General features: G+C 37.2%; 1 protein-coding gene across 6 annotated transcripts in view; it reads left to right on the top strand.

Moving 5' to 3' along the window:
- The window catches only part of BBX (BBX high mobility group box domain containing), a 275,195-nt gene that overhangs the window by 197,616 nt on the left and 49,779 nt on the right, over positions 1-27,800 (top strand). For all 6 annotated transcript variants that reach the window (XM_077771915.1, XM_077771914.1, XM_077771910.1 and 3 more), the window contains 4 exons: positions 2,468-2,535; positions 15,232-15,312; positions 18,321-18,395; positions 25,945-26,025. In XM_077771915.1, the coding sequence (XP_077628041.1) occupies positions 2,468-2,535; positions 15,232-15,312; positions 18,321-18,395; positions 25,945-26,025 (305 nt within the window). The remainder of the gene's footprint in view (positions 1-2,467; positions 2,536-15,231; positions 15,313-18,320; positions 18,396-25,944; positions 26,026-27,800) is intronic.

Below are 27,800 nucleotides of genomic sequence, written 5' to 3'. Positions count from 1 at the left end.
GACTACGTGAGCAGGGGAGGGTCTGAGAGAGAGGGAGTCACAGACTCTGAAACAGGCTCCAGGCTCTGAGCTGGCAGTCAGCACAGAGCCCGACGCAGGGCTCGAACCCACGAGATCATGACCTGAGCGAAAGTCAATACCCTTAACCGACTAAGCCCCCCGGGCGCCCCCAAATGAATTTACCTTTAATGAAAACATGATGCCTAGCTGTTTGAATCTACAGGATCCTTACAGGGCCTTCAGAGGACAATTTAAGCTTTTCCTCAATATGGAATCTCTTCTGTTTTTCCATTAGTCCTTGTCACATGACATTTTGCTATTTTAAATAATCCCAAAGCAGCTAAATGTATGATTTCCAAGAAGAGAAAGTGCTGTAGAATTTAAGTGAGTACAGGCCTTCATGGTAAAGAGAAAGCATGCTATCTGTATATTTTTTATGTTTCTAGGTAACATTATGTAAGTGTAAATTAATGTAAAGGATGATAGTAATTTTTTGGTCTATGTTTCATTAATCTAGACAGCAAACTTATTGCAAAGTTAACAATGGTATATAACTGAAATAAATCGTCATGTGAGCATGTTCCTATTTTGCTTTATAATTTGAACTAAAACATTTTTATTAGAAAGCAATATCCAGTCCTCCTGATCCTTGATGTAAAAGTATTTAGCTGCCCAAAGAACCAAATTAACATTTTACTTTCTGTTAAATTCATTTCCCTCTCCTTCTTTTAATTTTAAATAGATTTAAGTGTCTATTTTAACAAAGCACAGTAGTTCTTAAACTCAACATTTAATTAAAAGTGGAATCTTAAAACAACAGCAAAATGCCTTATTTTCATCACAAAAGCTAGAGCTCCTGTGTTTTCTGTATGTGTGTCTTCCTATGTGGCTGCTTTCCAACACTGAGCTATTTCTAGACCACCTGATCATTTGGTGGCCAGTTATCCCCCTCTGATAACCTTTTCCTTTTTTTTTTTTTAAATAATCTTAGATTCTTTTTTTCAATTTTTAAGAATTTGTGTATAAGATGTGGTCAGAGTTGCTTCATGAGTAAGACAGATTGTGTACAAGGATATACTTAAGGTCATATCTTTAAACAGAAAAGAGAAAAACACCTCAATATCTTCATTCAATAGTATGCCTGGTTTTCATTATAAAAAAAAAAGATTTATTTGGGGAAGAGGGGCAAAGAGAGAAATGCAAACAGACTTCATGCTCAGCACAGAGCCCAGTGTGGGGCTTGATCTCACAACTATGAGGTCACGGCCTGAGCCAAAATCAAGACTTAGAGGCTTAACCAACTGAGTCACCTAGGTGCCCCTGATTCATTTTTAATTTAGGAAAGATTCCTAAAAATAAAAATGTAGTTATTTAGGACCTATATGCACTAGGACAGGCACTGAATTAGGCACTGTCATATATGTTATTTCATCTCAGATCTAAAACTTAATTTATTTAAGATAACCTTAAAGGATATAGGTTTCTTTTTGTCTTTAATCCTTTACTTGTTTAAGGGCACCTGGTTGGCTCAGTTTGTTGGGCATCTGATTCTTGATCGCAGCCAGGTCTTGATCTCATAAGTTTAAGGCTCACATTGAGCTCCACATGGGTCATGAAGTCTACTTAAAACACACACACACACACACACACACACACACACACACACACACACACACACACACACACAATGTGTTTGGTTATAACTCTGGGTTGTAGATCTATCACATTGCTGTTTTTATTTTGTCCTTTTGTTTCTGTTGATTATAGAAGGAAGAAAATAAAGACCTTCACTAATATAAAAATGATTCATTTTAAATCTTAAAAGTATTTCAAAGAAGGGCCTGACTATACCCCTAAGATTTAAAATATCAAAAGTACATCATTGTCTAGTGAAAATTTGTTTTTAAAAGTTTTAGAGAAAGGTTATTTGAACAAAGCCCGCTAGTAGATTTTGGAAGGCTCATTTATAAAATTTCTCTCTGTTCTCTAGTTTCTCATATAGTCTAGTTTTTGTATCAGTCCTAATTTTACATGATAGAAATAACAATTGGAGAATAATAATCTCAGACTTCTTAGACATTAAGTATAAGCACTCTTTTGTTTTTTTAAAAAGAAATCCATCTAAACTCCCCATTCAGTAAGACAAGAAGCATCACATGAGTAGATAATTTATATTTTAAACAGCTATGGAATTGCTGGAGTAATGGGTTATATTGAAATGGCAGACAATAGGGGAATTTAAAAGGCTCACAAAAGTATGAGTGCATACTTAAGCACATATATGCCAACATATATGCTAACAGCGTATAGTTGTTGCTATATAAAGAGTTTTGAAAGTTTTCTATAAAAAGTTATATATGGTTCTGTTGGATTTTGAGTCTTTGTTAGTATTCCCTTTCGACTCTCTGTGGATTATATGTACTTCATGCTTGTGGACTGATGATTTGTTTGTTGTCAACTTTTTTAGATCCTACTCAAATGGGAGGCTTGAGCATGCTACTTTTAGCTGGAGAACATGCTCTTGGAACACCAGAGGTAAGCTGGTCCTCATCCCCGACGACTCTGCTCACACCGGGGCTTGAAAACACAGATATCTGTATTCTGTTCACACTCTTAGTTCTCTAGTTTCACTCTTAAGCTCATGAGCAAATTTTACTTCTCTTTTTCTTTTCTTTTTGTCAAGATCTGTGCTTTGTATTGTGCCTTGAGTAAAACAGAAGTGGTATAAATGAGCCCAAGGAGGACACAAACAAGAAGTCCGGTACAGATTTTTGAGGTTCCATGAATCTGAGAGGAAGAAATGGAATATACAGATAGTTAGCATTTCCCATGATTGTGTCATGGTCGGTAGGGTGCGTCGTATGATTCATTCACTCTATTCATAACATACCCTGTTTTTGTGACGTTATTGTGTAGACTTGCTAGTGAAAAGATGAGAGTTTAACTGTCAATCTCTCTGGTACCTGGATGAATCCAGGCTCCTATTTATGAAACATGGCACTCCAAGATTGTTTTATTCTTTAAAATGGAAAACAAAAAGGACCTAGGCCTTCATGACCTTGGTTTTATGATCTCTTATTTCCTTATAGTTACTGGAATGCTTTTACAAAACATTTTTAGGTATGGTTTTGATGGGCAGCTAGTAGCAGTTAACCATGCATAGTTTGCATTTGTGAAATTTCTCGCTTTTTCCAGGCCCATTTAACAGAGGCCAGACAAATTAACCTGCAGGTCATGTTATTTTACCACAGTCAGGTACTTGAGATAGAGATTTTTCAAGCCCAACCAGAGTTGCTATTTATACAACATAGCAGTCATCTAAATTCTACTGCAGATACATATGATTTTTACTTTTTTTTAAAGTTATGAGTAGGCCATACAATGGGCTCATTCAAATAGTGGTTTTAGAAGATACCATGTAAGATAACTTATATCACAAAGGCCATTATTATGTATAGTTTACATTTGTGATCCATCGTTACTGGCTGGATAGTCAGTTTAACAAAATTACTTTGATTCCATTCAGTTCATTGTAGCAACAGAATGTGTAAACTGGTATACTGGTAGTTATTTACATTGTACTACTCTTTAGCTGGAAAAAATAAACACGTCACTTTGTGCCTTTACATACTTGTTATTCAGCATGTTTTTACTTTCTGACACAACAGAATTCTCAGGAAGTCATTTCACTTTCTGACACATAGCTGCTACCTGATAGCAACCAGACTGACTCTCACTTAGGTATAGAGTATCCCAAGCATGATCCAAAAGGTGAATGTTGGAATAATAATCCACACTTGACCTTTCAACGCAGTATGACTCATAATTCCCAAGAATGTACTGTATTGTGAAAGTCGGCATCTTTTCTAGCAGACTATATATTATAATGATGTTTTCTTCCCAAATTCTGTTACCATTCTTTCTAATTCTCAGGAACACATTTAAATAAATAAATATTCACCCATAGAACTTACAGATAGATTAAAATATTGGAGTAAAGACTCCTCCCCCCCTCAGCATTTTGCTTAAAGTTTCCCTCTTGGGCTCTTCTCAGTGAGAAGTTCTCCCTTTTAAAAAGAGCAGGTTTTTGGCACAATTTAAACAGTACATTTTATTTCTGAGAAATGGGAACTATTTTGAGAATTCTCAAGCTAAAGAAATTTTTTTAAAAAGGTAAATTACTTAAAGAAGTGAACCATGTAGGAGAAGAGAATCTGTGCTTGAGAAGAAGTCACCAGCAATTAGGTCTTTAAGAACCATTTCTGGGGCGCGTGGGTGGCTCAGTCGATTGAGTGGCTCAGTCGTTTGAGCCTCCGACTTTAGCTCAGGTCATGATCTCATGGTCTGTGAGTTTGAGCCCCGCATTGGACTCTGCGCTGACAGCTCAGAGCTTGGAGCCTACTTCAGATTCTGTGTCTCCCTCTCTCTCTGCCCCTCTCCTGCTCATGCACTGTCTCTCAAAAATAAATAAATGTTAAAAAAATTGTTTTTAATTAGAAGAAAAAAGAGAACCACTTCTAAGAATACAACTTTTTCTTTGTATTTCCTACTTCACATCTCAGAGATATATTTAGGTCATTATTGAAACTAGTCTTGAGATACTGAAACAATAAAGCAGTGAGTGTTGTACAAAATTAACCTGTGTCTAAATACGATTCATTCTGAGAGTTCCTATCCCACATATCAGTGTACTCTATTTAGCAGCTATTTTCTGTGCAAAGACTAGTTTCATTCCAAATATGCAAACGTGGTTGTCCAACTTTAGGGGCCTATATACATAAGCAGATGATGACCGTAAGATAAATATAGTAAGTATGTATTTACATTTTCCTAAGAAAATTATCAGGGTAATGAGATAAAGAGAAATTTCCAGAAATTTCATACTGCTGACATTTGGAACAATTACTGTGATGTATGTTTATACTATGAGGTAGGACCAGTCAAATAAAGTGACATTTTACAAAAATTCTGCCACAGGAAAAGTCTAATCGTAACAGCTTTTTAAAATGCCATGACAGAATTCTTATTCTGAAATATTATTCCGAGAGCAAGGAGAGTTTCCTTTGTTCATTATCCTGAAATCCAACTATATAGAAAAAAAATTCTCAAAAGTCTGTACTTTTAAATGTGGAAATTTTAATATATTAATAGTCATTTTTAAAACATAATTCTAGAAGGCATAGAGGCTTGTTGTAAATAATAACTTTTCAGATATGAATGATATATACGAATATCTTCTAGTGTCTGAAGTAATAAAATTTTGTATTAAAAGCTTTATTGGCCTATAATATTTCCTAGCTCTACCTGAGGTAGTCTTAGAATTTTTAGAGAGGAGTTATAGGTTCTTGAGATATCAGTGGGAAAATAATGACAAAGAAAACATTTGAATTTTCTTCTTCCTGAATCGTCTGATTAACTCTGAATTTACCATAAGTTTGTGGCATTCTGAGGTGTACATTTTTACATGCTCCTGTGTTGAGGCAGGCAAATTTTCCATTGTGGTAACTCTTTCTCTGATGAATAAAAGGGATGAAATTTGTATTTACAGTTATTTTTCATGTAAATGATTAGCTCTCTACTTTCCTTTATACATTGAAATGCATGAAGTATTTTTTAAAGTGTTTGTCATTAATTTATGGATAAGGAAGAAAAATAGATGCATTATCAAGAAAGACACAAAGGAGTGACCCTTGGCTCAGAAAGCCAGATTAAGTTTGTCTCTGTTGAGATCCAGTAAAATGTAAGCATACAAGTCTCATTAGGAAATAATCCTGTAAGAGTGAAGGAAATGGAAAGGAATGTTACCTATGAAAATGAGATTTTAGCAAACATATTTAAACCAGATGCCAAATGGAAGTTGTTTTATCAATTAAACACAATATAAGGATCAGCTGAAAATAGGCCTGTCTGTTCTACATCAAAGTAAAGAAGTCAGACCCTGGGAAGAGCTAAAGAGAAGGCAGTTACATAAAGAGAGTTAAACTCTTAACGTTTTATATCAGGGAGTTACTATCTAAACATGAAAAATGCAATAAATAAAGTTTATAATGATTATTTGATCTAGAGTTTGTAGAAGTGATCTCCAGGACTAAAAATCTTCTATACTTTTATATTTGTCACTAACAAAAAGGCAAAGCTAAATTAAATTTAAAAAATAAAGGCAGAGAGTGCTGTATGTCAGAGAGTGTAAAAGGGACTGTTAGTCAACACATTACATATAGAACAGCTTGGATTAGTATTGGAGAGACAACTCTCAGTATTGGACCTAAGTCAGCGCCAGAAAGTCATCTTGACTAGAACTAGATAGTTTGGGGGCTAATGGAAAATTTTAAAAGTGAGGCAGAGTAACTATAGCTGATGAAAAGGTTTGAAGGCATCATTATCTTTTTAGTTGTAACTGAAGGCAGACTTTCTTTTTTTTATATATAATTTTTTTTTTTAACATTTATTCTTTTTCGAGAGACAGAGCGTGAGTAGGCTAGGGCCAGAGAGAAAAGGACACACAGAATCTGAAACAGGCTCCAGGCTCTGAGCTGTCAGCACAGAGCCGGACTGGGGCTCAGACCCATGATTGGTGAGATCAAGACCTGAGCTGAAGTCAGACACTTAACTGACTGAGCCACCCAGGCACCCCAAGCAGACTTTCAAATGTGTGAGAAATGTATTAGATTTTGGGTCTGTGATTTTATTTTTTAGAAAATGTTTGTTTATTTTGAGAGAAAGAGGGTGGGTGCATGAGTGGAGAAGGGGCAGAGAAGAGAGGGAGAGAATCCCAAGCAGGCTCTAGGCTGCCAGCACAGAGCTAGATGCAGGGCTTAGTCCTACAAACCATGAGATCATGACCTGAGCCACCAAAATCAAGTATTGGACACTTAACTGACTGAGCCACCCAGGGACCCCCTAGGTCTGTGATTTTAGAATGCTTGGTTCTTTTGTTAGAAGAGTAAAGTTCTGATCAAGCCACTTTTTTCTTTGCCTTCCATCCTGTAAAATGGAACTAATAATAATACCCACTTACTTCTAACTCCCAAGATATCTGTGAAGATTAATGAAGTAAAACCTGTAAGGCAGTTTTAACTCTCCTGAAAAGCATTACTGCAGGCATGTAGTATTATCATCCTATGTTACTCTAGGCATTTCATACTCAACTAGAAAGTTTGCATGATGTGGCGCATCACTCCCCAATGTAGGATATCGTGTGCTTTACCAGCAGCACATGCATATGCACGTGTGCAGGTGTACGCACATACCCAGTTCCTTGTCCATTGAAAACTTGCAGAAATTGCAGGTGTAATTTACTCTCTATCACTAGATGCTCAAGAAGGAGACAACTATTTACTACCTGGGAGAAATCACTGTGTAGGACATATGACTTCAGCAGAGTAGCTGAATTAGCATGAAAGTTAGTGGAGAAGATGCTAGCAAATGATGGTTCACCTCCATCTTGAAGGGACTGTATAGATCATACCTAAGAATCGAACAGTGTAGGAACTGTTTGCCATCTTTGCACACATTCAGTCCTATGACAAGTATTTGCTTATGCTTATTGTGTGCTAGTCATATCAGAGAATAAACCCAGACATAAGTCTTTGCCCTCACAGAGCTAATGATAAAATAAGATACAGGGTTTTACTCTTCACATGATATTTCTGGCTTCAAAGAAAATTTCAGTGGTTTTGTTGATCACCATCTGCCTGTTCAAAAGTGAAACAGTTTATATATCCAAATTTATATATGATTGAAATTTGAAAATATTAAATATATTTTGTTTCCTGTTTGTAATATCAATCTGTCACCTCCTCCATGGAGCCCTTCCTGATTTGTTGAGCCAGATTTGATTCCTCTTGTTCCTGATGAATGCTCTTCCTGTCAATGTTATGCATTATAGCTCTTGATTATATTTAGTTATATTCTTTATTATAAACCTGTAATAAAATTAAAAAATTTTTTCTCATTGTACTCTATGTTCAAATCATGATCCATCCAGAAGACTTCATACAACTGAGATCAAGAACAAGGATAGGATTTAAACTGTAGGGCTCCTCGCTTGCTTGCAGAGTAGTTACAAAACTCACTTATTGAGCACTTCCTTCATCCCCGGTACTGTTCGTAAATGCATTACTTAAGAGTAACTCTTGATCTTCACAACAATTCTGTGAGTTAAGCCTTGCTTCACAAGTAAATATTCAACCATTAAGTGAGGAAGTGGAAGCAGAGAAGGTCTGAATCACCTGCTCAGAGTTGTGCAGCTTGAAGTACAGAACAGAGATTGGAGGGCGCCTGGGTGGCTTAGTCGGTTAGGCATCCGACTTTCGCTTAGGTCATGATCTCGTGGTTCATGGGTTCGAGCCCCGCATCCGGCTCTGTGCTGACTGCCAGCTCAGATCCTGGAGGCTATTTCGGAGNAAAAAAAAAAAAAAAAAAAAAACAGAGATCAGAACCCAGGAGGACTGGCTTCAGTCTTCATGCAGGATACAGGGGCCTTCATGCTTCAGCCCCCACCCACCTGACCTTAGCTCAGGCCACCTCTCCCTTCTGCTTTGGTGTCCTGTGCTGGACCTTTACAGGGGCATTTCAGGAATGCTCTCTGGGGCCAGGCACTGTGCTAAGCACTTACACTGATTATCTTATTTCATCTTCCAACAAGCCCTTTGAGGTTGGTTTATTATTCTTATCCCCATTTCATAAATGAGGAAACTAGGGTAGAGAGGTTAAATAGCCTCTCCAGGTTCACAGAGCAAGAAAGTCATAGCACTAGAATGTACATTATCTGTAAGGTTTCTGGTCAACAATAGGCTGTTAGTAGTTAAGGTTTTGTGAAGTCAGAAATTACATACGGATTTTTGACTACTGTTGGCCCCCCTAACCCTTGTGTTGTTCAAGGATCAAGTGTATTTGTTTAATGAATGAAAGATTATGTCTATGTTTTAAACACTGTGAGTTTTAAGTTAAAAACATATAGATTTCAATAACACTGAAAGTTCTGACCTGTCTTTATTATAATTTCTGACATCAGTGAAGTAGGGGAAATTATTTTTGTACCTGTTGGTACATTTGACCTAGTTTGATATGTGCCTTTCTTAGGTTACTAATTAGATTATTCCAGTATACTTAAATGCATCGAATTCCACACCCCTCCCCCCCACTTTTACCCTCTTCCCATCAAAGCTTTTATTCTGTTCTCCCAGTTTCATAGCATTTTAAATTTTACATTAAATAGGAAATGGGCTTTTTGAGCTTTCTTTCTTTCTGGGTTAGGTCACTGTTCACTGCCCATTTTTGCTGGAACTGTTGCCCAGCCCGGCCACTTTCATATTTCAGCAATGTGGGCTCGAGGCCCAGAGAAGCATCCACTCTTGCTGAGTTCCCAGGCCACACTGCTCAAGACAGTGATGAACCGGCATGGGTTCTTCAGTCTCCCAGAAGTGGTAGGATGGGGTGGCGGGGAAGGTGGGCCACAAATGAGCTGAGATAGAAAGAGGAGGCTGCAGAACAAGACGATAAAAGGGAAGGGCGGTTGTGGGTGCTGTGCTTCTGTTGAGAGCATGTTTTTATGCACTGCTGCATTCTAGTTTCACAGTGTCCAGGGAAGAAGGCAGAGTAGCATTGTTAACTGCTTTATCACGTGAAGAAACTGAGGCAGGAAGGATGCTGCTGTCTCAGTTGATATAGCAGTTATTTGTAGAAGTAGCCCAGAGTCTGTTCTGGACTCACGTGTGCTCTGCCACATGGCTTATAATGATAGGAGAACTTCACTCATGGCGCAGGATGAATACTCTGGTAGCCCTGGTGCCCTGGGTAAAACCACAGACTTAATCTTCCTTTTAGCCACAGGACACGTACTCTCATTTTTGGGAGCACGCAGGTCTGTGCAGTGTTATCTTGTTCTGCTCCCCAGGGCAACCCGGTGCTCTTCTCAGCTGTGGCTCATTCCTGGGGTCAGCTCGCCAAGTACAGTGCTTCACTACTCAGGTTCTCTTTAACCTAATTTAGGTTTAATTAAGAGTGCCTTTATTTTAATCCTCAAAAACATTTTGAAGGGACTAACTTGGATGTAATATGCTTACATTTAATTCACCTGTGTTTAAGCTCAAGTCCATTTCAGAGCTTCATTTAACATCTCCTATTAAATGCAAATTAAATGATCACTCAGGTACTCTGTTATAGAATACTTGGCCAAAACCTCCAATTGTAGGAAAGACTAGGTCAGGCTGAATGAGGGCGAGAATCAGATCACTGGCCCTTGGCATCACAAGGGATCTTTATACTTGAAGTCTGAAATGGAATCCTCTACTCCTAAACCCTCTCCTCCCATAGAAGACAACCCCCCACCCCCAAACTTTTCTTCAGATTCTCTCTTTCAGTGAAAGGTTTTGTCTGACCCCTTTCCCTCAGCCCTGACATCCTTCCAGGCAATTACTGGGGCCTGGCAAATACCATCTCTGATTTAATTGGGGCCCCACATCTCAGCTGGTTTATTTTTTTAACCTTCTAATTGGTGTCCTGCCTCCAGTCACTTCCCAGCCAAGGTCATCCTGCACTCCAGTGACAGAATTACCTAACTGCATATCTCTCATCATGCTGCTCCTCTGAGTGAAAACCTTGGCTGGCTCCCCATTGCCTTCAGCCTAATTTTCAAACTTTGTAACATGGAATTCAAATTTCTCAGTTTGATTCATCTCCCACTACACTCCCAGGCTTGTACTCTTCATCCACACTGAGAAAGTCGTCGTTTCTCAAACACACAGGGCATCTACCTCCACACTTCTCCTTCTGTTGTTGTCACATCATTTCGGCAATCCTGGTGCTTCTCCTTGGGATATCTCAGATGTTACTACCTTAGCTTCTCTCTGTCCCAGGAGTGAAGGCTGCTTCTCTGTGGCAGTTCACCATTGTGCACATACCCCTTAACTTTGTAGCTGTCCCCTGGACTTGGATCACAAACTACATTCCCTTAGTTACCATTTTATTCCCTAGCGTATAATGTGTATGAGTGGAATGTAAGTTTCTTAAAAGCAGTGAGCAGTCTTTGTGGCTGGCACATCATAGGTTTTTATTGTGTATTTGTTGAAGGGGTAACTATCAACAAATGTTTGGATTAGCAAGGGCAGAAATGTATGGTTCAAATAGAACCAGTGCACTTACCCCTTTTGTTGACCATGTGTGTGCATCAGAATCCTGCTGTGTATGGCTGTAGTCTTGTGCCTTGTGAAGTGGGAACAGGCTCTTGCTAATACCTACCTTTCCAAAGCACTTACAGTGCATCTAACTGGTGTGATTTTTTTTTTTTTAATATCAGGAGGCTGGGTCGCATTTCTATATCTACTGGTTTCATGATACGAAGTATGCTTATGGAAGAAGATACTACTTTGTTGTAATTCTTCATTGTGCTAATAATTCCCCTTTCTTGGTTATTGAGAATTATAGCTAAATCAAAGAGAAGATTGGATTTAAGAGAAGTTAACAAAATTTTGCTTTTAAAAAAATCCCCTTAGCTGTTTCTTTCTTGGGCAGATAGCTACACCTAGTGGCTTTTTGGATTATTTCAGAGACTCTAGGTTAAACAGCTTTTTTGGTGTTTTTTTCTCTCTTTATTTAATCTCTGCTTATTTGGTGTCTTTTCTTTCCTCTTAATTGGTGAAAAGATATTTTCTTACTCTCTTTTATTTTGTTATATTTAGAAAGTAAGCTGGCTCTTGCATAGGAATGGAGATAGAGGAATTGATGTTTGTCCATAAAAAGCATACGCCATGTCATAAATAGTTTAGAGTACTATAAATACAAATAGCAAGGCGATAAGGCCTAGGACCCTCTAATACTTAAATAGGAGCCTTTTATGCGAAGTACTCTCTTAATTTTACATGGATATTTCCTAGATTTTGTTGCCAGATGTGTATATTAATCAGTGTATGCGTGAATGTACACGCTTGCATTGGATGCCTTATTTATCATGCACATGAGAATAAATTCTACACACATATATTTTCCATGTCATTGAACCATATTTACATTTTGAGATTTTTGATGGAAATATGCCTAGCATGTATCACATACATTTCTGCCTTTTAATAAAGGCTATGTTTTATAATTATCCTTATCTTGACAACTTAGAACCATAGTTAATAAATATTAATTGCTGCAGTGAACTGAAGCCTTCAGGAGAAACCTTGAGACTATTTGCTCTACTTTAATTTCTTTTAGATAGACAACAGTGCTTTACAAATTTTTGTGTCTGTTCTTTACAGTTTTTCTGTCTTCTCCCTGTGTCTTTTTGCTGTTGGTATTGTTTCTTTTGCGACTCCCCTCCTATTTCTTATTCTACTCCTGTCCCCTTCTGATTTGCGGCTTCTAAGTCTGCTGTGGACTAGAGAGGCAGGTAACCACATAGCTCAGTAGTAACCCAATTCTCCTGGCTCCTCCTTTTGTGCTGTTTCCTTACAGTACCCTGAAAATATAGGTTAAGTCCACATGGCTTTAAAGTCAAGAGAAATTAATGCCTTATACTTATGAGTAAAAACAAGAGTAACTAGATTTTGAGATTGTCCTCTAAAATATGTTACATAGCCTTAGAGATTCTGTTACTACTATTTCAACCATTGGTCAGTCTTTGTTGTGTGATTCCTGGCCAGGTCGTTGAGTTCTGGTATCCATACACACACACAGAATCAAGTCAGTCAGAGTATTCATTTACCATGCATCATGTACATGGTGGGCACACACTTGCATATGTAGACTTCTTTGACAGCACAGCACAGTTGATACAGCATTCAGGATTATGGATTACATTTGAATTCTCTATTCAAATTTATTTAAGACCATCCATTATAATGATTTGCAGAGAATCTCACTTAATTTTAAAACGTTGTGATTTATGTAATTATGGCCAGATAATTTATAAACAACTTGAAGAGAAAGTTGAATTTTCTTTCTATAGTTCATATGAACCCTAAGCCACAGGGCATCTAATCTCCTCATACATGGTATCTGCGTGCAGTGTAGCTACCCTAAATCTATTTGAGTTCAAATAATTTTTGTAGATTATGTCACATGTGCAACCTATATTATTAAATTTTAAGACTCTTTACAATCTTAATTTAGTCCTAGGCTTGATTTTAAATAAAATTTTGATTATTTACCAAGATATCTAGGAGCTAAACATAAAGGATTTCTTTATAAACCAAGAAGGTATTGATGGTTTGTTTTTTTTTTTCCATCATTACTAAATAAAGCTATTTTTTGCCCAGGTATTCTTTTCAATGAAGAAATTCTTTGTGGCCAGTAATTTCAGTATTCATTGGCTTTCTTTTTGGTGCATTTTGTGTCTCCTTGACTTCAGATTCTTGGGAAGCAGGATTAGGCCATTTGGCATACAGTTTGTCAGATAGTCAAGTGCCAGTGAGGGGACCAGGCTTTGACAGCCAGGCCACAGGTGGCAAATGAACAAAAGGTTCTGCACCCTTCTCTGGAGTTTATCATTAGAAGAAAGTGCCCGTTACTCTTTCGAATCCAAAGATGACAAATAAAATTTCGAGTGCTGGTTCCTGCCTGCTCACCTGTGACACTAATGAAGAGCTTAAGTGAGAGTTCCCATTTTTAGTAATGTAATCTGGGTGACCGTCAAGTGTTTCCACAGGACTCAACCACCTAACATAATCACATGCTGCTATTAAAATTACATTGGAAAAGGTTTGATAACACGGAAAAATAATGTATTGTTTAAAAAAGAACAGTCTTTAACTGTATTACAGTACCTCATTTTTGTTGAAAAATAATCTTACACAATTGGAAGAATATATATGAGTGTTAACAATGTGTGTCTTTTGCAGATAGCATTACAGATGATTTTTCTTCCATATTTTGCTTTTGTTCGGATTTGCAAAAGTGAATTTGGATTATTTTATTGTCCATAATATGTTATTAAAAACTATTTTTAACTTGTTTTGCCTCTACAGTAAAAGAGACTTTTTCCCTAAGACTTCCTAATGCTGTCATTTAGGAAAGGGGGAGAAGATACATTGATTTAGGATTTAGAAGACATGTCAACTTTTACTTATTCATAAAATACTTGTTGACATGGTGAGCAGGCAGTGTTGAAGATCCTTTATTAAACTAGGGCCCTAGGAGAAGGTAGACAATAAACAAATATTTATGTCTTGTGATAAGTGCCAAAGATAAAGAACAAAGGGATTACTGAATGTTGGGGAAGGGAGGTGTCTCTTATTTTTCTAGTCCTAAATTTCTTAATCTCTAAAAAGTCATATCAGAAGAATAACAATATCCTTGTCCCAACATTCTGTGACTTTACTGACTTTTGAATTAACAGTTGGCTTCCTAAGCAATTATATCACCCAAATACAGGAATAGGTCCTTTCTAGCAATGAGATAAAAGAGAAAGTGTCCTTCTAGATAAGAGTACTCGATTAATAGCAAGAATTTTTTTTTAATTCAGTGGTATTTCTATAACTTGTTAATAATAAGGATGGCAAATGAAGATTGCAGAATACTAAATGTCTACATAGTAGTGCAAAAGAAAACATTTGTGAAAGAAATTACTCTTAGGCAAGTACTGACTTTTCTGTGATTAGCGTTTGTGTACAAACACATGAACACCTAGAAAACAAGAATTTGACTTTAGTTTTGCTTTCCCAGAAGATTTATATCATCAGATCTCACTTGTATTTTAATGCAGTTAGGTGATCTAAAATATTGGGAAAACAAACAATGCAAAAGAAGTAGATTTTTTTTGGAGTTGGTGGCAGAAAACCAAAAGATGAAATGGGGTGCTGGGTGGCTCAGTTGGTTAAGCATCTGACTTCAGCTCAGGTCATGATTTCACAGTTAGTGGGTTCGAGCCCCACGTCGGGATCTGCTGACAGTTAGCTCAGAGCCTGGAGCCTGCTTCAGATTCTGTGTCTCTCTCTCTCTGGCCCTTCCCTGTTCACACTGTCTCTCTCTCCCTCTCTCTCTCTCAGAAATAAATAAAACATTAATTTTTAAAAAAAAAAATAAAATAAAATGCAGTGTCTTGTCCATCTCCTGCTGTTACTGCTTTAGCTCTTGGATGGCACCTTGTATAAGACTTTGCAGACTAGAACTACTTTTTGGTCATAGTTTGCCTCAAATCAGGGGAATGAAAACTGTTCTTTCCTCAAATAGGAAGATACAGGTGGCATTTGTCATCTGTTGTCTTCTAGAAACTATGACGCCTCACACCATCTTTTTTTGTTTCAGGTATCTTCTGGGAGTTGTAGGCAGGATGTTTCAGAATCCCCTGAATTGCGTCAGAAATCACCATTATTTCAGTTTGCTGAGGTAATATATTACAATTTATACTTATGAGATTGTATTGTGAGCTTAAATTTAGGCTGATGACATAACTTAAAGCAATGAAGAGCTCTCCTTAGCTCAATTAACCATAGATGGGAAAATAGAATCAAATTTTGGAATGCCACAGTCTGTCAATTAAGGAATAACTTTATGTTTCTAGAAACTTGTTATTAAGTCATAGTAAATATTACATTTAAGCCGCATCACTAATTTTTATTCATGGATAGTAAAGTTAAGAATACAATTAAACTGTTGTTAGAACTTAGTCAATTTTTCGCTGTTAATTTATCAGTTGTTAAATCAGAAGATGGAATTAACTCATGTTTATTGGCTATGCATTACTTTCCTTTAAAAAAAAAAAAAAGGGCACTTTGCTCTAAATTGAAACTTTAACATGCCGTTGGCATTTTTATGTCAAACTTGTTTGACTCATTATGTTTCCAACATTGCTTCAGAGATGATGTAGGAAAGCACATTATTTTATCCCTAAAATCGAATTTATAAACTTAAGACAACTTCCCCAAATATCTTCATTTACCATAGAACTCAATATGAAGCCATACTTAATTAAACCTTAAACAAAGTGGTCTTCCCTTAATCATTTGAATTATCTTTTACTAGACCTTCTGTCATCCTTCCTTCCTAACATTTGCCATTGTGTTAGGTGTTGTACAAAGAGAACATATTTTTGGTTTCAGGTTTTTTTCTTCTCTAGTGTCTTTTCCTGGTGGATCTCAGCATTTCATTGGCAAAACCATGACTCACAAAGGCAAAGGCCATTCCTTTTGAGATATTGTTTATAATATACATAAATGCCTTGATAGTACATATTTGCTCACATGATATTCCTTATCTATCACTTTCCTTTCTACCTCTGTTTGAGATATGCTGTGAATTCCAATTCTTTTATACATTATTTCCTCAAAAATTTAAGGTTACAGAGGATTCACTTTGCACTCAACTTTTAAACAGTAGTTATAGACATGTTAAGTACTGTTGGTCCCAATTTTGAAAGCAGCACAAATGCTTGGCCAGTGATCCCTGAATCTAAAGATCTAATGAAAACCCTAGAATTTCACATGAAATTTTGTATTGACATATGTGTATTTTTGTGGGTTCTGTAACACACCTAAGATTTGAAAGAGATCCCTAACTCTGTTGCTTTATAGAAAGAGTCCCCATTCCTAATCCTATATTTCTTCAGGAGCTCCCTATTCATGTCATTGACTGAGTATCTATCCCAATAATTATTTATAAAGAAAATCTCTTGTTTAGAAACTTGTCAAATGCTTTTCAAAAATCTAGATGGTTGATGCCAGTGGCTTCTCCATTTCATTCATTGTCATATTTAATTTTCAAAAAAATATAGGCTAGGCAATTTCCCTTACCTAAACTGTTTTGTTTTCTTTAACTTTTATAGAGAATTGATAGGAATCAAAAGTGCTCTCTGAAGTAAGACCTACTCAATTCAGAATTCCTAGGACTTCAGTAAAGTTCTTGTGGACTCATACCTGCAGTCTGTCACATTGTACATGGTGTTCTTTTGAAATGATAACATTTCACGATCTGACGAAGAAGCATTCAATTTTACCTTCAAATGTCTTTAAAACACTTGTTTAAATTTTACTCATTCACGATGATGGTTATATATCTACTTTGTTGAATAGGATCTGGATATTTTTTTCTTTTTACTGATGTTTATTCTAAAGATGCTTCTATGTCTAATTACAGTGGCATCAAAATTTTCTTAATGCCCTCAGCAGTGAATAAAATCAATAATTCCATCAGTCTCTTTACTAATTCTTTCTCATCCCTAAACGTTACTTTGATACTGTATCACCAACTGCCTCCATGGTTTTTCTAACCAGGTTAATTTAATTAAGATGAAAAAAATTGACTTCTCCGGTTGAAGAATTATGATTAAGGTGCATTTTATTGCTTAGCAAGTACCCTTTGATGGAGTTGATGAGCCCAGTTAATTGAAGAACAATACTTTTATGGGACTGGGAAGGGGCTGAATTCATAATGCTGAGGCTTTTTGCTCTTGTGACTCACACTCTTCCTATTTTGTAGCTGGATAGAAGTTTTATTCACTTTGGAACCAAAATTAATAACTGACTTTGTTCCCAAAAGATCTTTGAAAAGTGCTTCCATGTGGCCATCAGAGCATACTTAAGGAGGCTACCATATACGGAGTGAAAAAGAAAGGTCTAGTTGAACCAAGTGTAGTATGGCAGAATCCTCTATCCAGTGTCAGGCTCATGTAGAGTGAAAGTAAGAGGGAGAGAGAAAGAGAGTTGTGTGTGCGTGTGTGCATGTGTGCACATATGCACGTGCATGGTGATACAAAAGAAATGATGTTCCTATTCAGTGAATAATTTATTCAGTGCTGGTGCTATGCCAGGCAGTTTTCTTTTCACCATAATCCTGTAAAATGGGGATTATTGTCTTCATCATCATTGTCAGTTTACAGTTGGGAAAAATAAGTCTTAGAAAGATTAGCTTAGCTGCCCAAGGTCATGTAGCTAGTGAGCAGCAAGCTAAGATTCAATCCCAGATACCCTGAGCCACATCCATATGCTTCTCCAACACTGTTTCCCAGCTGCCTCTAAGCAGAGAACAGCTTGGGGGGAGTGGTGTAGGAGAGAGTGACTGACTTTCCTTGCAGCTTCTAGCTTTTAATAATATTTTTAAAAATAATATCGAAATAAAGCAATTCATCTCAAGTCAACTGCTGTTTGCAACATACCTGATATCCTACAAGAGACATGGCAAATGAGCCAGTCGTGGTCTTTTGTTCTTCCCATCATCTGTTTTTAGACACATGGCCTTTGTCTTCCTTTATCATTTATACTGTTCTTCTAAAAAGCATTAAGAGTGATGATTCATGTCTTAATCTTTATCAGTGTCGACAGTGGAAATATATGGCTAAATCTATTAGTCTGATATGGGAAAATGTCCTTGTGCATTAAAAATTGCTTGTTTCATTTCAGATATCTTCAAGTACGTCTCACCCTGATGCTTCTTCGAAGCAGTGTCAAGCCTCAGCCTTGTTTCAGTTTGCAGAGGTATGGCCTCTTTTTTTTTGTTTTTAAATGATTATTGGGCTCAGAAAGTTACTGAGCTCAGGAAATATTAGAATGGAGTTTTAATAACACATAGCAGACTTTAGGCATGCCTCTTGCCATTAGGAAAATAATGCACATAAGGGAATACATAATGCTTTTTGCTGCCTTTGCTATAGTCATAGATCAGCTCCATATTTTGTATTTATTTTATAAACATTCATTAAGGAGTTCATTTAGAATAGACCCTTTCCACTAATTATTTTGTTTTACCTTGTTTTTATCTTAAAAGCTTGAGAAAAACTACTGTCCACGTGAAGGCCAGAGCATTCCAATTTATTAAATTTTTCTAGTAAAATTAAATGTTGTAATTTATGAATAACTCACAGTGGATGCAGTGGTGAATACAACCTGTTAAATCATCAGTACTTAGCTTTCAACGTGATGTAGTTTCAGCCAGCGTTTTTATTAGTGTTTAATCCCAGGCTTAGATCAGGTCAGCTCTTACAGGATCTCAGATTTCTTTGGTTTGTCAGCCAGAGAGAGAGCACATGCTAGAGAGCGATTACTTAGTGTGAAGAGGCACATCTGATATGCTTGATTTTACCACAAAAGCCCTGGCCTCAACCATATGCTGCTCACTCCTAATGAGCCTGTATGACAAATAATAAAATGCAGACAGGTCGTGAAAATAATATGGTGTCTGCTTTTGGTCTTTCCCCTTTTTCCGTTTTTATTAATTCCAACCAAAAATACATCTCCTAAACTAAGCAGTTTTTTAAAGGGTGAGAGAAAATGACAAGCAGGACTGTTCTGTTTAATATTGATGTATTGAATCACTCTGATTCATTTGAATAAAGAGCGCTGCATAAATGAAATGTAAAATGATATCCTTTTGGCAGGAGAAAACTCAGCATCTTACTTTGAAAATGAGGAAAAATTACTTTCAGCTTTTACATTCAAAACAGAAATCCTGCTTCCTTTTGGGACACTTGTATCAACCACTGTGACTTTATACCACTAGTTGGCCTGCTTATCTGTTAGGCTTCTCTGACACGGTATTTGCTTTGGTTGTTGAGGGCTAGTCTATAAACTGGTAACAAACATATCATATGATGCTACCATTTATGAAGAACAATTTGCTTGATGAATCTGAATAAATTAGGATTTTATTATAATTTTTCATTATGATAAGCAGACTGTTATTTCCAGTCTGGGGAAATCGTTTTGTTTACTTTCTTGCTTTCCTTCAGTTGTTGGCATCCATGTATTTGATACGAATAATTTTTTAAGAGTTAAAAAAGAATCTTGGGAGTGACTGAATTTGTAATCTTGATGCCTGAGCCAATCCCATGCAACTTTTTAGAAATATTTTCCTCAAAACAGAATGTATTTGCCATATATTCTGTTTGATTAAATTTTACACTCTGTAGCAGGACTTTGACACACCTGATAATGCATTAACTACCGAGAGTATTCAACTTCCTTTGAAATGTCAGTATGGGCTATCACAGCTGGTGTTTCCAACAATTACCTTCACTCAGAGCGTGATTGTTATTTAAGTGATACTATTACCGTATTTATAAAGAGCTCCTGAAGCCCTGGGCAGCTCCGAGGAACTGGGCAGCTCTAACAGTGGCTGTCCAGTGATTCTGGAGAATGAGATTCCAGCCTCTCTTAAATAGTCCTTACTACACAGTATGCGCACTCCTTAAAGCATGAGAAGTTGTTTTTTTTTTTAATAAATTTTTCAAATGTTTATTTTTGAGAGAGACAGCGCATGAGAGGGAGGGGCAGAGAGAGAGGAAGACATAGGATCTGAAGTAGACTCCAGGCTCTGCAGGGCTTCCAACACTGGGCTCGAACTCAGGAGCCCTGAGTTCACCCATGACCTGAGCCGAAGTCAGAGTCTTAACTGACTGAGCCACCCAGGCGCTCCAAGGAGAGTTTGGTTTTTTTGATTTTTGTTTTTTCCAAGAAAGAAAAGAACCTTTTCTCACTTGGGAGCTGTGCAGGAAGATGTTTGCAGATTTCACTCCTCTGCTCAGTAGTGCTTACCTTCTATGGGCTTTTGAGTTTTAATCAGGAGACATATAAAAAATTGTTAGTTTGAAAATGATTAGAGTTATTTCAAGACCTCATCAGAGAGGAAGGCATGCGTGGTGGAAAAATCAAAATAAAATACTTTTCCCTAAAATCAAATGCAATTCCTATTGTCAACTCAGTATATTATTTTTCCTAGTTATACTTGGCATAGATTATGCATAATATGAGCCCTTTTCATTCCTAAGCAAATTAAATAATTTCTTGCTTGGTTATTAATTGTAACTGTTATATATGATTATACAATAGAAGTACACAGTTCCCTAAGGAAATGTAACTTCTCTGACCACTTACCTAAGCTGGCCCGAGAGAACCCTAAGTTTCAATCTCTGACATCTTATGGTCTGACCACATTATTGGCTTCATTTGGAGCTGTTTTAATTCAATGCTAAACAAGAGCTAACTACATAAACTAATAAAATGATCTACTAAAATCTGCTATCATATGAGCACATGTATTGCAGGAGAAATAGAATAAGTTATAATTACTAATTGTAATCATATCCCTAAAACTTTTATAATTATTTCCTATAACACCCATCACCTTTGAGAAAACATAAAGACTCTTGAAATTCTTGTTTTAATTAGTCTACTGCAGAGGCTCTTAAACTTTAAAATGCACCAAAGCCCCCTCAGAGGCTTGTTCAAATAACAGATTGCTGGGCTCCACTTCCAGGGCTCTGATTTATTAAGTCTGGGGGTTGGGGAGGCCTGGGAATTTGCATTTCTAACAAGTTTCCTGTTAGGAAAACAGTTTGAGGTCACTGCTCTGTAATTTATAATTGTTACCATGAGTTATTAAATCGTCATTGTTAAGACACTTTCTAGTATCTCTGGGACCTCATGGGGAAAGGGTGAACTGGAAAGGGGATGCACATGTAATGGAAATCTACTCAATGGCCCACTTACAGCCCCACCTCTTTTCAGAGGGATTTCCATCCTATTATGTACACTTAGAGAAAAGTAGGGATTTATATGATTTAGGAAACAATTTACTCCTTAAAACCATTTAGCTTTGTAATGTTATTTTAAGGTCAGGCATCCAAAATGCTTAGAGACCATTCCTGCTAATTTGATTTACAAACATTCATAACTTTGGGAAGAGATTAACTAGATCTTCTCTTGGCAGTGGATCATTTATTGTGTAAAAACAATTGTCCTAGAAACACACTTTTTAAGAAACCGTAAGCCCCGGGCAGTTCTTTAAGTTGACATTGTTTTTTCTTTCACACCAAGTCCTGGGTCCCTGCCTTGCAAACTTAAGAAGGATGGTTTTTCTTTCTTAATCAAGTCTGATAGTTTCAAAACTCATTGAAGTTAACCTGCATGGAATCATGAAACTGAATAAAGAACATTTTGTTTGTAGATTCCCTGCAAAGGCTTCTGTTTAAAGAGAGAAAAATATATCTGCTTTACAAGATCTAGAAAGAAATACAGAGTGTAAAGCCTGTTCACCTCCCCCTCCATTTCAGCCTGTCTCCATTCCTTACTGATATCCCTAATTCATCTGTGTTCACCTTGGCCCATCTGAAGAGCTGTCACTATGTTTCCTGGCTCTGATCCATTACATTGGTCAGAGTGAGTTTCCTATCTGCATCTTTTGTTGTTTACAGGTAGAGTGACGCATCCATCACATTTTAGATCTCATTTACTGAAGACTAATGACCACATATAACGCCAGAAGGGAGCTATTGTGTTCTATTATTTAACAGGTCTAGAAGCCATGACCAGTTCCCATATTCTCCTTTCTGTTGTCTGGCTGACTCTTACACCTACAATATATCTTTGCATTGAAATATTACATATTTACTTTGAAGACAGAGAACTAATCTGGATGATTTAGAACAATAAATTTGGACATTAAAACTTCCCTTAGAAGGTATTTACTTTGCCAATATAAATACAACCATAATCTCCTCAAATTTAAGGCATTACCACAGTTGGATGGAAGCAATAGGTGCAAATTTAAAGCATTCATTTTCATGATGGACTGTTCAATATGTTACAGAATATTACACTTGACAAAAACTGTATACTCACACTGCAGCTAATCAGTGTGAAAGTGTTATGTGTTTTTATTTGAGGCATTAATATTTCTTTTAAGGTAAGAAAGACCAGTCATCTCATGTTATTCTTTTGTTTTTATTTTTCTTTTATTCATTCAGTAATTATCAGTCATTTCCTCCCAGGCTGCAGTGTTTTATGATACCCCTCATGAAACTGCAGAACTTCCACCATTACCTACTTTGCTTTTGATCTTTACTACCTGTTTCCATGGTATGCTTCCCTGCCTCAGGCAGCAATAAAATTAACAGTTTAACATCCAGGGTGATCCTTTTTCTTAGCACATTTGCTGTACATCATATGCTATTACACCCACTCTGTTTTATCAGAACAGTCCATACTGCCAAAGGAGAGAGAGACTATGGTGGAGTTAACAGATTGGCAGGCACCATCCAATTTGAGGAAAATAAAAAGCAAAGCCAGGAATGTACTAGGCAGTATGGCCCACTAGTGTCTCCTACCCATAACTGGAGCATTCAGTACCTCCACTAGCAGACCAGACACTGAAGAACATATTAACTGTGTTGGTCATACCTGAAAGGATGCATTAGTCTCTTAAATAGGGAAAAAAATGGGCGCAGCGGAACAGTGATCTAACAAATCAGCATTGTTTGAGCTTTAACGAAGCCATCAGAAGAGATCAGATTACTGAAAGAAATATGTAAATAAGAAGAGAGAAGGCCCTAAGACAAAACCCTGAGGAAAACCATTTAAGGGGTCACCAGAGAAAAGAGAGCCAACAGACAAGAACAATGAGTGCTATGGGGTGTAGGAAGAAAATAAGACCAACGCTCCAGTAATGGAAGCCCAGAGAAGAGCTTCCCAAAAGAAAGGTTAGCCATATCGAACGTGGCCAAGAAATCAAGATAAGGACCAGCCACAGACATTACCATATGTCCAAAAATTACGAAGCCAAAAGTCACTTTTAGAAAGCATATCTCCCCGCAGTCATTCCATGAAAACTGTATTGGTAGGTGATTATGGAAATGTTGGGAAGTACATTTACCCTCCCCCGATACAACCTCCTTTTGAAATCTTCCTTATACCTATAAATAGGTCAAAGTCCTCCCATGGGTGATGAGGGAACTAGTTCATACTAGACACAGGTGCTGGTTCCTTTTGAAAAGTAAAGAACCATTCTCAATTCTCTACTTAGACAACTGTGCATTAACTCAAATGGCAGATGATGCATCCACGCAGTCCCCCATAGTCGTCCCTGCACAGGGCATGTGGCAGTGAACAAATAGGTAGCGTTGAGGAGCATAAACCTACAACAGAAGCAACAGCAGAGGGAGCCAGTGTAAGAACTAGAACCTGACCGCATTGTGGCTATGCCATGCAGGGCTACCCAGCTTGTCCTCTAAGTGATTCTTGAGAGTGTCATGTTATTATGTGACAGATTTAATATTCTACAAATTATTAAATTTCATAATTATCCTCTAACATTGTAATTTTAGTGTGTAACTAATTTTTGGAACTGTACTAAAAGAATTTTATGTTTATTCAAGTTATTGTTGATAAATTCTTGTTAATAATAATTGCACCACTTACTGAGAATACAGTATGGGCTCAGCACTGTGCCATCCTCTTCATTAACATAAAATCTAATCTTCACAACTGTAATATGGGGCAGGTATTGTTTCTAATTTGAAGATGAGGTAGATGAGGCTCAGTCTTAATTTCCTTAAGTTGACACAGCAAAAAGTAATGAAGGTGTGTCTGTCTGACACAAAAGTCATGTTCTTTCTTTTATACAACCTTGGTTCAAGACGCTGGCATTTCTGTATGTTCAGTACTTCATTCCCTCAAGTCATTGGGAGGTGGTGACTATGTGTCTGTTTCTCTTAGTTTAGTGATAAGGTGATTTATTAAATTAATCTTGTCTAGAAAAAGTATAAGTGGCATATATCAGAGAAAACTTAGCTAGAAGAAAATATTCCAGACTTAGAAAGATTGAACCCCATTTAGTTAATTTTCTTTAAAAACAACAAAAAAGGGGTTTCGAGATGCCTAGGTGGCCCAGTCAATTGAGCATCCAACTTTGGCTCAGGTCATGACTTCTCAGTTTTGATTCGTGAGTTCGATCCTCACATTGGGCTTCCTGCTGTCGATGCAGAGCCCACTTAGGATCCTCTGTCCCTCTCTCTGCCCCTCCAATACTTGGGCACACTCCCTCCAAAATAAATAAAACAAAAAGTTAGTTGGGATGAATAGGAAAGAACTGTTAAAAATGATAGTACCTAGGAAGAAAAAGTGCTTAAAAGTTTCATAAATTAGACCCTTCTAAATGGCCCAGGTAGCTTATTAAATATTGGCCTTGACAAAGGCCTCTCATTCAGCAGGTATTCTAGAGAGAATTCCCTTCAGCAGCAAGCTCCCAGTCTCTCCCAGAGCTGACGGCTCCACAGACTGCCCTGTGGAATTTGGGGTCACCTGTGAGAATATAGTCAGCAGGCAGGACTGCCTCCTAAACTGAACTGAGAAATACTTCTATCTTAAACTGAGAAAGAATTCAGAATCATGAAGAATATGAAATGCTTAAGCCATAGCTAGCTGCTATAATGATGACAGAACTTATCCAGGAAGAATACTTTGTAAAGATCCTTAAGAATGTATGTCCTCAGCTTTTTACTGAGTTAGGCTAGAAATTGAAAATGAAGTTTTCATATAAAAATGAGAAAGGACATTGCAGTTCATTGTTATCAGTGCCTGGCCGCTGTTTGGCCAAATTTGCAAAAGAACAGCAGTCAATGTAATGTTGGATATGTTGTGCCTCAGCATAGGCCTTAACTGTATAACTTATTTAGATTTGTGGTCTTGATTTTCAATCTTTGTGTATACTTTAGAGCATTCTCTCAAAGCCAGGGCCAGTGTTTTCTATAAAACTCTTAGTTTCCCCAGTTCCTATCATATAGCCCACGACATTTACATTGCATTCTCTCAAAAACGTTTGTTGACTGACGATGCTATCTTTTCCAAATATTGTAGAGATCCCACATATATTGCTTAAAAAATTAGTCACTTTGGTGCATACAAAATGACTAAATCCCTTGTATTTGATCAATTGATGAGTTGGTGTTTATATGGAAATGGAAATGCAAATCTTGTTTTAAGTGATTGAGTTTAAAGCCTGGAGTGTACAAGATAATACTCCTGTCCTTAAACAGCTGTCCAAGCCATACCTGGTTTTTGTTACTATTTTTGAGGTTGTTCACTAAAGTTGGTTTAAGAATTATAATCCCAAGTGTGACACCTTTAAAGTTATTTGGTACTTGGGAACAATGATGTTCTGATAAACTAAAGAAGTTCCTGAATGTGTATGAATGAGAAGCAAAGATTCTAATGGCACAATTAATATCCTTTATGTGAATTATTTTCAATACAGATTTCTTCAAACACTTCGCAGCTGGGTGGTGCGGAACCCGTGAAACGCTGTGGAAAGTCTGCACTCTTTCAACTGGCAGAGGCAAGTTTCTAAGAGTATATGGAGATAAGATCTGTAGAGATGCCAGAAGTTCATCATAACAATGTTCTTTAGGGGCGCCTGGGTGGCTTAGTCGGTTAAGCGTCCGACTTTCGCTTAGGTCATGTACTCCCGGTTCGTGGGTTCGAGCCCCGCGTCGGGCTCTGTGCTGACTGCCAGCTCAGAGCCTGGAGCCTGTTTCAGTCTGTGACTCCCTCTCTCTCTGACCCTCCCCTGCTCACGCTCTCTCTCTCTCTCTCTCTCTCTCTCCCTAGAAATAAATAAAACATTAAAAAAAAAAAACTTTAAAAAAAAAAAAAAAAAAAAAAAAAAAAAAAACAATGTTCTTTAAACTGTATCTGCTCCCCTATGACCATAAAGTGTGTTGTTATATCTCATTTTCAACCATGAGAGGGTAAAAAAGGAGTTATGCCACTAAAAGTCATTAAGTACTGGAAAAGGATACTCAGGGAAACAGCAGAATCTTTTTTCACAGGTTAGTATTGTCAAATAAGGTCAGTTTTTTTCTCACATTGATGAAATAAGTTCAGCCTGAACCCAGAAGAACAGCCTAGGTCATTTTTCTCTTCTCTGATTCTTTTATAGCATCTGTAAATTCCTAGAAGACACTACTTTTAAACCAGGTGGTTGATATTTTAATTTGGGGGTGTGCTTTGTGTGGTTTTGTTTTATTTCAGTGAAGAAATCAAATGACTCAAAATCTGGTTTTATAACACCTGTCAGATATACATTTGTTGTGACATGGATCTAAAATGCTGCTTTTCCTTTGGTAAAGTAGAAAATGTGCTTTCATAAATCTGTGGGGGACGGAGAGCCCTCACTTGGTGGGGGATGGGTTGGTGAGAAAGGTGCCACAAGCAGTCGTTGCTGTGGCGGGCACCTACCATGCTTTCCTTTCCCTGCCTGCGACTGCTCTGCCTTTCTTCTGTGAAAGAAACGTCTTTAGCATGGGGAGAAATAGCTGGAGTAGCCATTTTCTCTTTTGGTGAGACAAATTCGGAGGTACAGAATGGGTGACCAGAAATCTCTTAACATTAAACTTCTATTTCCCCTCATTTTTCTGGCTTCCTTCCAATGAGTTCTTTCTGAGTTTTCTTTTTTTCTTTTTATGTGAGTGATATATTCTTTTTATAAATCCTTTGTAGTTTGTTGAATTTAATGGGGCAACCTATCATCTTCTAAATTTTATGGTAACTTATATCATTGAAATCCAGGAGTTCTAAACATGTTTAAATTAAGCTTTTAATGTCTGCCGAGGTCCACATTAGAAACAAAAAAAACACAAAGGCCTAAAACAGTAAAGAAGTATATTAACAGTGGAACAAATGAACCCTTTGTTGTCTGACTTTAAGCTGACATGCTTCTTATAAGACAAAATCAGACCCAGATAGAGGTCTACAAATGACTAGAAAACTTCCAAAGACCAAAGGGAATCATTTTGAAAAGGACTGAGTGAGTCAGTGGCAAGTACTACTTCACATAGAACTGAAATGATAAAGATCTGGCAACAAGTGTGCCTTTGGAGTTAGAGCAAACAAATCCTAGTAAATAGAGGCACTACGAGGTCATGAGTTTACCTGGTATTTTTAAGACCCTATAGATTAGCAAGACAATGTATTTGAAAGAAATGATTGCTTTTCTTAATATGAATGTATGCCCTCTCTGCATTTCCTGGCTTCTGTATGTGTGCACACACCTGTGCGTGTGCACACATATATACAAACATATTCATAATACATCTGTAATAATACTAAATT

Source organism: Crocuta crocuta, unplaced genomic scaffold (assembly GCF_008692635.1).
Source record: "Crocuta crocuta isolate KB4526 unplaced genomic scaffold, BGI_CrCroc_1.0 scaffold56, whole genome shotgun sequence".
Lineage (NCBI taxonomy): Eukaryota > Metazoa > Chordata > Mammalia > Carnivora > Hyaenidae > Crocuta > Crocuta crocuta.
This window is presented reverse-complemented; position numbering and strand designations above follow the sequence as displayed.